Source organism: Mustelus asterias, chromosome 9 (genome assembly GCF_964213995.1).
Source record: "Mustelus asterias chromosome 9, sMusAst1.hap1.1, whole genome shotgun sequence".
Taxonomy (NCBI): Eukaryota; Metazoa; Chordata; class Chondrichthyes; order Carcharhiniformes; family Triakidae; genus Mustelus; species Mustelus asterias.
In genome coordinates this window covers 105,616,335-105,628,272 of record NC_135809.1, presented here as the reverse complement: position 1 = coordinate 105,628,272, position 11,938 = coordinate 105,616,335, and the positions used below count along the sequence as shown (strand labels likewise).

General features: G+C 37.3%; 1 protein-coding gene across 3 annotated transcripts in view; it reads right to left on the bottom strand.

The window, feature by feature from the left end:
* pde3b (phosphodiesterase 3B) overlaps nucleotides 1–11,938 on the bottom strand; it is a 197,944-nt gene that overhangs the window by 1,665 nt on the left and 184,341 nt on the right. For 2 of the 3 annotated variants that reach the window (XM_078220754.1, XM_078220753.1), the window contains exons 11-15: nucleotides 8,610–8,723; nucleotides 5,800–5,999; nucleotides 1,566–1,769; nucleotides 817–981; nucleotides 263–527 (exon numbers count right to left, since the gene is read on the bottom strand). In XM_078220754.1, the coding sequence (XP_078076880.1) occupies nucleotides 263–527; nucleotides 817–981; nucleotides 1,566–1,769; nucleotides 5,800–5,999; nucleotides 8,610–8,723 (948 nt within the window). The remainder of the gene's footprint in view (nucleotides 1–262; nucleotides 528–816; nucleotides 982–1,565; nucleotides 1,770–5,799; nucleotides 6,000–8,609; nucleotides 8,724–11,938) is intronic. The other variant, XM_078220755.1, reaches the window with a different exon arrangement.

Genomic DNA, 11,938 nt, shown 5'->3' with positions numbered 1-11,938 from the left:
TGGAGTTTTTTTGGGCGTATTTTATAGGTTTATTGTCCTTGATTAATTTGAAACCCAAGTAGAATCCAATCAATTTTATTTGGAACAATTACAAATAACCTGCTTTAAAAATTCAGCAACAGTAATGGCCAACAAAAATATGCTTTCCAACAGTTGATGATACAAACTCGTCTTAATATAATGGAAATTCTGCCAGTCATTCAATGTGAAGCCTTATTTGTCACATTTGCAATCATCCGGAATTTTAAGATAAAACATTTACTTGTTGAAAGATCAAGATCCTCGTCATCCATTTCATCTTCAGTTTCCAAATCTTCTGCATCATCGTCATCCTCACCACATTCTGGATCATCATCATCATCATCATCATCCACCCATTGACCTGGTAGTAATCCTGCAGCAGCGTAGGAATTACACAGAGGACCTACAATATGTGTAATGAAAGATTCCTGTAGCTTAGCCAACTGAGGTGAAGAACGGTCCATGAAAGGGCTAATGGGTAATCCAAGGCTTGCTTCTTCATCACCCTGCATAGCATAAAATAATATCAGAAATTCCCCAGTATTAAATAATGACTTCCTTTACTTCTACAGCAGAATTTAGTATAAATCTTATGGAAAGTGATTTGTCGGCGATTATTCCTAATCTATTTGCAAATACAGAATATGAAGTCAAATGGTAGATACTATTACAGTGCAATTATACATATGAATTGTGTTATTCCATTTAGGCTGGGATGTCACTTGTAATGAGATAAAGACCTATGCTTCATAACATTCAGCACACATTTTGTTGAAGGGAAAAAAATAATTGAACCTGTTCATAGAACTCATTGACAATGCCTTCTGTCCACTGAAGATGTAACTCCTTCATCTTTGCAGGACCATTGATATCAGCCAGTTTTATGCACACCTGGCACACTAATAGACGATCGTTTTCATTGGTCCAATCAATTCCTGGATTGTTGACTTCATTTACCTGCTTCAAGACAGCAAACAATGCCAGGATAACTTTATCCAGTTACAATTTACCACTACATTCCCAAATGTAAAATTTTACATAAATTAGGCACTAGAAGCCAGACAGAAGCCCCTGGTAGTAATACATCTTTTGGAACAAGGCAATGTTATTTAGATTGTCCTCTTAATGCATGTCATCAATTTGAAAAACGAAACTGAACACTATGGCCCTCTGTTCAATCCCTGTAATACTCTCTACAGTCAGTGTAACAAAATACTTCATTTTAAGTTCGAATATGAAGAAAGGCAATTTCTCAAGATAAGAGAAGGCCAATGACTCAATGATCTGCAATCCATGCCCCCAAAATTGACAAGAGAAAGGAGACAAAATCAATCAGCAAAACAAAACAATTAAAATGCCAATTTTTTGAATGATCAAAACTTTGTATTTGCAGAGTTATCAACATATCCCCTGTTGTTCTGACCTGACTAGCCAATTTTGAAGAACATTTATTTACAGTTAATAAATATGTAAATAAAAATTACATGGCTTATTTTGTTTCTTGTATAACTATGATGTTTCATTAACAGCAGCTGTTTACAAACCTTGGAGTTAAACTCAGCAAGGAAGTCAAAATGTTTTTTCAAATCAGTAGCAAGGATTGCTTCAATCACCAAGAAACGAAAACGTTTGAACTCAACATGATCTAGGTTTGCCAAGAAGTTGAACTCTGAACGGGACATAAACAAGTTCCATGCAGCAGCAGAATGATGATTCTCCAAGACAGATCTGTCATTATAAAGGACAGCCTAGAAAATGTTGAAATAATGATTTTAAAATCAATGAAAAAATGTAACACTTGATATAACTATTACAACTCCAAACTTTCTTTAAATTGAGACTTCAAATATCACATTATCATATCAAATATTGAGAGAACATTCTAGTATCAATGTTGATGTAGGCTAGTAGCTTAAAAGGAATCCGTAAAGCAGAACTTTTTTCAAGTTAGGAAATCAGTTAATGAACTGGTTATAGTCCATGTGTTTAATAAAGTGAATGAACAGTATTGAGGTCTTTTTACCACTTCCCATTATTTTTCTATCATTATATATCACTTGGTGCATCAGAAGTCTACAATTTAATTTTCTTCTGGCCTTATATAAATCTTGAGAAAGACTCTTTTGGCACTACTGGTACATATTAAAATTAACCTTTATTCTGACATGAAATTAGATCTCAAAGACAAACGTTATGGCATTACTCTCATCTTGTTGACACTTCAGCCTCTGCTGCTTATCATAACACAACACACGTTTCTCACAAAATTTAAACTAGTTTACTTGGAGATACATATTCGCAATGGTCGAGAACCCCAAAATGAATATTAAATTTTTGTGTTATATCTATATTGAGCTCAGGCTGTAAATTAGATAATATTTAGGTTGTTTAGCATTATATATTGACACAACAAAAGGCAGAAATACACCTCTTAACAGACAATGTCTATAAGCTTCAATGTAGGAAAAAAATTCAAAACATTTCATGTACTTCCAGCTGTTCTAAACTGGCTTTCAATATGCTGTTTTGTAAAATAACAAATTTAAAGTATCCTGAAAAGGGCTATATTGCAAATATGTGGCCCAATTAATTGCCATATAGAGTAGGCAGATCCAGCTCAGAAACCGTAAATGTGACTTCACATAAAGATTCCAAACATAAGAAAACGTTTAAGAGATGTGGTTTCCTGAAAATTCCAATGAAATTAGAGGTGCAGAATATATCATTGTAAGTCACACTAGAATGACTGAGCTGCAAGGCATCAGTTGTGCCAAAAATGAATTAAAGAAATTATTCAAAATATATGCAATTAATATAACTAAATTTATAATTTCACCGAATCAGGAAGCATTGAAGATTTGACTGCCCGAAAGCAACACTACATCTGTGATGAATTGGGAAAAAAAATTAAAGACAGAATGCTGTACATGTGACACAGAAATCAATATTGTTTTGATGAACCTTCAAACGGAGTGTAAAATTTGAATGCAACCTTGATATTGTAGTCAGTGTTCCCAAAAGAATTGTTCAGGTTTAAGTGTGGATTTTATATGACAAATCAAGTTTTAGCATGAACTAAGATTAAAATCCAAATCCAGTTCAAAACTTATTTCATGCATATATTATTTTCCTTTGGGCTATGTATGCCAAGTGCAATTCCTGTGGCATGGATTTCACTGGTCCCAATGTTAATTTGATTCTGATGCCAACTGGAGAGGATTTCTTGCAACCAGCAACAACGATGTCATCAAGCAGTCAATCACAATGAAAATTTCTCCCAGTTAGCAAACCAGGAAGTTATTTTGGATGTCCGGCATCTGTAGTATCTTTATTTTGTGTTGTGAAGAAAGTTAAATGCACTGACTATCCTTCAAGTTTTAATCATTTTAGAGAGAGCAAAGTAGAGTCATAGACTGATGGAACTTTTTAGCAAAGAGAGAGGCCCTTTGGCCCATTATGTTGGTGGTGGCCATCAAGCATCTATCAATTCTTAATCCCATTTTCCAGCATTTGGTCCACAGGCTTGTATGTTATGTCGTTTCAAGTGCTCACCTGAAGATTTAGGCACTTGGAATTCAAGCAGAAGCTCAAATGTTATAAACAATTCTTTAAAATATCTCATTATGTTATAAAGCTATGGAAGTTTAATCTTAATGGAGAGATTTTACATTCCAGAAGTTTGTTAATTGTTCAGGGCAAGAGAGGTTGTTTCACAGTAATTTATGACTTAGTACATCTTAAAATTCCAGTTACACATCATTCAACAAGGCAAAGCTTTCTGGTGGGAGATGGGGTGCTCCCAATAAAATTTGAGCATGCAAAACAGAAATTTAAGTCAGCTCCAGTGATTTCTCAAGATCTTCACCTGTGGAGGACCTTCAACAACACATCCTGTGGAGTAGCAGAGCATCACTATAGCAACATCTGGACTTCTGCGTAAACAACACTTGTGTTGATGCCATGAATTGCTGTTAGTTCCGCAGTTGAATTATGGCGAACAGCGACAATTAGGCCATTCATTACAACCATAAAATCCATGACGATGTTTTGAGTGTACTTTTAAAATAAATAATTGTCATTTTGATGAAGACTTACCGCTGTACTCAAAACATTAGTCACCAATCCCATGTAGATAATTACAAATAGTGCAATAAAGTAACTCAGTCTACTGGCTCAGTCCTTTAGCATGCCATCTGAAATATCCAAGACTGTATTTTTATCTTTGACCATATTTAATCAAATTATTTTGACAAATGAAAAAAGGAAAGATTTTATTTTATATTTATATGGCAAATAATAGATCAAATGCATAAATTCATGCTTCGTAGAAATTTATTTGTTGACTACACCAAATTTAAAATCACAAACTCAGGTGCAATAAAGCTGTTTTATAAAGAAATGCTATTTCAAAACAACGTTATCTGATATTTGACTTCTCTCTGCGTATACAATGAAAACTTAATGGAGGCCATACAGCCATATTGTCCCTGTACCAACTCTTTCAAAGAGCTGTTGTGCTCAGACACACACATCTGAAGTTATTGCTTGCAACCCTGCAAGTTCTTCATCCTGAAGTACCTCTCCAACTCCCTTTCAAAATCATTGATACAAGCAGTCCTTGGACTGACAACAATTGCAAGTCAAAATGCCGTAAGTCAGAACTGATTTTGCCATGGGAACAAAGTTATAAATTGGTTCTTGAACTCAATTTTCACTGAAAAGTAACGTTTCCTTTTGCCTCAACTTGTGGCCGTGACACCATAAACAGAAGTATAAAATCATCTCTTATTTGATGTTATGTAGTTTTGAAGAAAAACCAGTATTAAGTGACCAGTATTAAGTGAACTCAAACTTGTAGTAAAACAGGCATCCAACTCACCAGTTTCCACTGAGACAGTTAGTTTTAAACTGGGGCTTTTGTCACTTTAAAGTTTGAGATCTCTTCTATATTTGAGAAGCAATTTTCCATTCCTGAGATTGTGAAAGGCGGAACATAAAGGGATATAACACTTGGTAAAAACCAATTGTTTGCTGGCATGGTGCTGTCAAGTCGAAACCGGCATTGTAAAACCAAAATGGTGTAACTTTATAAAATGTCTTAAGTGTCATTTGTTGGAACTTGAAAGTTGTTACGTCAAGGACTGCCTATAAAATCAACTTTCACCATGTTTTCAGATGGTGTTTTAGATTTTGACGATTGAGTGAAAAATTCTTATTGATGCTATCTGAACCTACCTTTTATAGTCATAGCAACTTGTTTTTGTCAACTAAAATTATTTTTCAGCGAACCATGACAGACTGATAAAAGTGGATTCCATTGGAGGTACTGTAATGAAAAATTACTGTGCTTAAATTAAGAACTGACAACCTCTTGATAAAAGTATCAGTGCAGAAAAATGGAGGGCCAGTTGGACTTCACTCTAGCAAAGAGGCTTCGGAGGGAAGGGGAAAGTGCAATTGGGCAAGAAAATAACTGGGGGAAAAAACTTCTACTTGTCAGACTCTGCAGGACTGGTCTCAAACATATTGCTGGGAACAATATCATTTATCTTCTCTGTCGACAGGCACAAAAGGTTTCTTTATCGTAAATGATAAGCTTGAGTTGATGATTTAATTGTACAGCAGAAAAGGCCTGAGGAAAGGCTAACTCATGACCAGCATTAAAATTGTGCATCAACTTAACAAGAGTTAAGCGTTTTGACATTCTTAGAAATACATTACTGCAATGATTTGATCAAGTAATTCATATTATAACCATGCTTAATTAAATCCACTTACTTGAGGTGCATTTGTTGCTACTAAGAATGCATTTGTACGCCCAGGATGATCATAATCATGCATGGCAGCTGCAACGTAAAGTGCCATTAACTCCAGAGCTGGGATGTTTGATGCAAGGCTGCTATAGCCATCATCCGAAATGGCACAACTTCTGGAAAACATGTAGGCAGCCCGGCCTGGTGATATTGCACTGTCAGAATCTAAGAAATATTAAATGTTTAAAGATCTATTTTAATGGTGTCACATCAGCTTTTCAGTTAATGCAGCAATAAACTTCCAGGAAAAGTTCATCGTATTTTCTGCAATCATTATAATTGAAATCCAATATACTAAGTAAACCATGAAATTTATTTTGATCATTCTAATATCTAATTGGTTGACTACAAGGCAAAACCATCATAATGGGCAAAAAAAGCAAAAATTATGCATTGCTGAGTGGAATCCTAGGTCTTGCTTGCTCCTTTAGCAAGTATGTAGCTTCCTTTGAGTTTCAGAACTTTGTGTTCATTTGTTCTTGTAATTTACAGTTGCAGATCACTGTTGCATCCTTTCCCTTTTAAAAACCTCAAAACAATATTCAAAAGAAAGCAACACAGCACGATGCAAAAAAGTGCCTCCTGCTAACTTTAAACTGAGGAATTGAGTTTAGAAATCGGGAGATAATGCGCAGCTGTATAGGACTCTGGTCAGACCCCACCTGGAGTACTGTGCCCAGTTCTGGTCGCCTCATCACAGAAAGGATGTGGAAGCCATAGAAAGGGTGCAGAGGAGATTTACAAGGATGTTGCCTGGATTAGGTGGCATGCCTTATGAGGATAGGTTGAGAGAGCTAGGTCTTTTCTCCTTGGAGAAGCGAAGGATGAGAGGTGACCTGATAGAGGTGTATAAGATGTTGAGAGGTATTGATAGAGTGGATTCTCAGAGGCTTTTACCCAGGGCTGAAATGGTTGCCACAAGCGGTCACAGGTTTAGGGTGCTGGGGAGTAGGTACAGAGGAGATGTTAGGGGTAAGTTTTTCACTCAGAGGGAGGTGGGTGCGTGGAATCAGCTGCCGGTAGTGGTGGTGGAGGCGGATTAGATAGGGTCTTTTAAGAGACTTTTGGATAAGTTCATGGAAGTTAGTAAGATAGAGGGTTATAGGTGAGCCTAGTAGGTAGGGACATGTTCGGCGCAACTTGTGGGCCGAAGGGCTTGTTTGTGCTGTAGTTTTCCTATGTTCCAAATTCATTTTGTTCCTAAAAAGAAAAAAAATATAGACTATAGTTTGAGACTATGGACTATCTCACGATACTATCTTACGACCTTCCTTTAAACCTTTTCTGCATACCAAATACTTTCTAAACAGTATTTTTGATTATCCAAAACATTAAACTAACCAAATAAAGTCCGAGTTCCCACAATTAAGGAGATGGATTGTGATGAAAATAAATCTGCAGCCATGTAGTTTTAAATGCTTTGTGAGTAACCTTAAAATTTAGAAGTACCATGGTGAAAAATAATCTTGGTGTCACCTGCACTGTGTGAACCTTAACTCAGTTCCTCCTAATAAAAGCACTCCAGCTAAAAGATTATTGCACTGGTTCTTCAAACAGTGATTTTAATTCTTTTTTGGTTTTCTCCTCAAAATTAAAAACGTTTAAGCTCGGAATTCAGAAAGCCAATGCTGCAACTTGTTACTAAATTCAAGTCATCCAATGAAGTGGCTAAATTATGTAATATACAAGCAAGAAGCATGGCGGCAGGAAAGAATCACGAGCCATAATTTTGTTTCCTCGGAGGGATGAAGCCGACAATATGGACATACCCTTGGCAGACTCAGAACGTACAGGAAGCGATGGCATAGTCCATCAATCTTATTTTCAGATACCTGCAAAATCGATCCAGAATCCAAGTATGGCTGTATGAACAGGTCAACATGAGGATAGAAAACTGTATAATTGGCTTTGATGAATACATGAGCCTTGCTTTGAATGATGCAGAGGAAAGTCACAAAATAAAAAAAAACCATTGGGCCATGTTGTACTGAAATGGGACAACCTCGTTACAGAGCGTCCATAGTTTCAGTGGAACGTCACTGTCTAAACACCATAGCAAATCGCAAACTGTTACCTTAATAGCATTTGGATATTAATAATTGGTAAACAGATTACGTTGTGATGTACTTTTGTACCTAGCTACAGTAATGATTTTCTGAAACAAAAATCTTACAACCAAAGAAAATTGTTCAGGTGAGCTTAAGGACTAAGGGGCATAGCAAACATTTTGATTTGCCATCCTGCCTCTGAAATGACTTGTAGCTCAAAAAGTATTTTGTTTAATCTCGAGGCATGCATTTTAAATCAGCTACATTTTTAAAAGTAAGGTTTTTGTCATTGTCTCTACCATCCTAACTGTAAACTTAATAGCACTATGTTATAAAGCCATCAGAAGCAAGTCTCTTCAATGTCAAACAAGCATTTTCTTACAATACTCCTCCATGGAGGTAGCATACAGCTATTAACTATCAACATTAGTGTACAGATGTGACATTACACATTTTAAACTTTGATAGTTCCAATTAGGTTCGGTACCTTAAAACTAAACTAAAATACCTCTTGCATCATAAAATTCACACAGAAAGCACAGGAAGGAAACTAAAAATTGTGCAAATGAAAAATTGCTTCTTTAGGAATGAAGAATGGTTCTAAGTTAATTGTTAAAAATATCTGATCATGCCAAAAATATATATATTCATCAGTCTCCAAATTACATTTTCTTCATCCGAGTGCAAAAATGATAGCAATTCTGCTAAAACAATGCAAAATATATACCTGTGTCACTTTCCATTACATGATCACTGTTTATTTGCTGGAATCCTGGGATAGGCCGAGTTGTTAAGTACCAAACAGCATGAAGCACATCAGTGGCATGGACACGATTGTGGTCTATTTAAAATAGTGGAACATGACAAGACAAGTAAAATAAAAACCAAACTCATGATTTTTCTTTCTCTTTAAAAGCATCAACCTCTATAAAATGGTTGGGAAAATTTCTCCCTTCACTGATGAACTCAAAAAATATCACCAGTTATAAGAGGCTGTGGGAAGGGTCATAGAAACATAGAAGATAGGAGCAGGAGAAGGCCATTTGGCCCTTCAAGCCTGCTCCGCCATTCATTAAGATCATGGCTGATCATCCAACTCAGTAGCCTAATCCTGCTTTTTCCCCATAACCTTTGATCCCATTTGCCCCAAGTGCTGTATCCAGCCGCCTCTTGAATGCATTCAACGTTTTGGCATCAACTAGTTCCTGTGGTAATGTGAATTCCACAGGCTCACCACTCAGGTGAAGAAATGTCTCCTCACCTCCATTCTAAATGGTCTACCCTGAATTCTCAGACTGTGACCCCTGGTTCTGAACTTCCCCACCATCAGGAACATCCTCCCTGCATCTATCCTGTCTAGACCTGTTAAAATTTTATAAGTCTCGATGAGATTCCCCCCTCATTCATCTGAACTCCAGTGAAAACAATCCTAATCTAGTCAATCTCTCCTCATACATCAAAATGAATATTTTGTCCCTGTGTTTCCAAAGGAAAGGAATGTTACAGATTTAGTCGTCCAGGAGGAAGACTGAGATATTGGATGGGATAAGCATAAAGAGAGGGGAAATACTCAGAGTTGGAATCCTTGTCGGCAGGACCAGATGGACTATTTCCGAGGCTGCTGAACGAGGTCAAGGAGGAGATAGCAGATGCACTGAGGATTAGAAAATGATCCTCAATAGATACAGGCGAAGTACCAGAGGACTGGAAAAATGGAAACATAGCTCCGTTGTTTAAAAAGTGATCGAAGGAAATGCCAAACAATTATCAGCCAGTTCGTCTTACATCGGTGGGCAAATTAGTAAAATCAATCCTCAGAGATAGGATTAACTGTCACATAGAAAAGACAGGGATAGTCAGCATTGTTGTGTATTCTGCTGCTTTGGTGACATGGTCGATGAATGCCTTTGTGAATGAAAAGTTGTTTCAAGTAGTGTCCAACAGGCCTCATTGTTAGGATCCTTGTTGTTTGTGCTATATATTAATGATTTGGACGTGAACATGGGGCGCACGATAGGAAAGTTTTGCAGATGACACAAAGCTTGGCCGAGGATAGCTATAATCTACACAACTAAATCAATGGGTTGATGGCGTGGGCGGTAAAGTGGCAGATGGATTTTAATGTAGAGACGTATGAGACAATGCACTTAGGGAGGTCAAAAAGTTCCAGGGAATACACAATAAATGACAATATACTGACAGAGGTAAATAAAGTCAAAGATCCTGGCACACAAGTATACAGGTCCCTAAAGGCAGCATTTCAAGTAGACAAGGGTGTAAAGGCACATGGAATGCTCTCTTTCATTGGCAAAGGTACAGAATATAAGTAAGGATATAATGTTGTAATGGCATAAAACACTGGTGAGGCCACAACTGTAGTATTGTGTGCAGTCCTGGTCGCCATATTACAGGAAGGATGTAATTGCTCTGGAGAGAGAGTGGAGATGCACCATGAAAAGCATCCTTCCTGAATGTATCACAGCTTGGTATGGCTCCTGCTCTGACCGAATCAGCAAGAAACTACCAATGGATGTGAACGTAGCCCAGTCCATCAAGCAAACCAGCCTCTGACTCAGTGATTCCTTCTGCACTTTCCGCTACCTCAGCCAGCATAATCAAGGACCCCCATGCACCCCGGACATATTCTCTTCCATCTTTTTCCATCAGGAAAAGATACAAAAGTCTGAGATTAAACACCAACCAACTCAAGACCACCAACCAACCCTGCTGCCATCAGACTTATGAATGGACCGACCTTATATTAAGCTGATCTTTCTCTACACCCTAGCTATGACTGTAATAACTACATTCTGCACCCTCTCCCTTTACTTCTCCCCTACGTACTCTATGAATGGTATGCTTTGTCTGTATAGCGTGCAAGCAACAATACTTTTCACTGTATACCAAGACATGTGACAATAATAAATGAAATCAGAGGCTAGAAATGTGCATCTATGAGGAGGGGTTGAAAAGGTTGGGGTTATTTTTCTGGGAACAACGAAGGCTGAGGGGTGACTTGATAGAAGTGTACAAAATGATGAGAGGAAGAGACAGAGCGGACAGGATAAAACGGTTTCCCTTGATGGAGAAATTTAGAACCAGCGGACATAGATTTAAGGTAAGTGGCAGAAGGCGTAGAGGGGTCATGACGAAAGACCTTCTTTTGCGCAGAAGGTGGTGGATATGTGGAATTTGCTGCCCAAGTTAGTGGTGAAGGCAGTGACCCTAAATTCTTTTAAGTACCACCTGGACCTGCACCTCAAGTGCTCTAAGCCATGGGCAGGAAGGCGGGATTCAAAAGAGAACCTGGGGATCCATGGGCTGGCATGGACAAGATGGGCCAAATGACCTCCTCCTGTGCAATAACCATCCGATAGTTCCAACTCCTTTACAAACCAACTCCACAACACAATACAGGGAATACCAGCATCTTGCCTGGGAGATACACCTTTATACTGCATTTCACACTCCATGATCTACCTTGTCCCACTTCTCGAATAGGAGACATAATTACTTGAAACAAATGACATCCATGTTTAAACCTACTTAAGTATGTGAATTACAATAACACTTTGATATTACAAAAGCTACCCAAAATTTTCCAGTGCCAATTTTAACCTTCCAGTAATTCAAGGTAACAGCCACATAATTCTAAATTAATATGCATATTTTCAATAGTGTCTGGCAAAAGTCAATTAAAAAAATTTCTGCATTATTCAAATTGAGGTAACGAAACAAATATGCTAGAGTTTTTAAATATATTTACTTGTAGAAAATAAAAAACTTATCCAATTACATACGGTTAATTATACATAAACTGCATTGAGAAGACAAACTTGCAGGCACACTATTAACATTCACTATGAGGGAGACTTGCTTCTACCATTGCAAATGAATTATGTCAATTTCAAATATGCTATCAGAGGATCTCATCACTCACTGCAGGCTAACTGAGTTCAGTTGGAGAATAATTGTTTCTCTGTAAATTGACAACTGCTTTTAAATCTCTGGTTCTTACCCTAAATCAGAAAAGAACAGCAGGAAATAACAATTCTA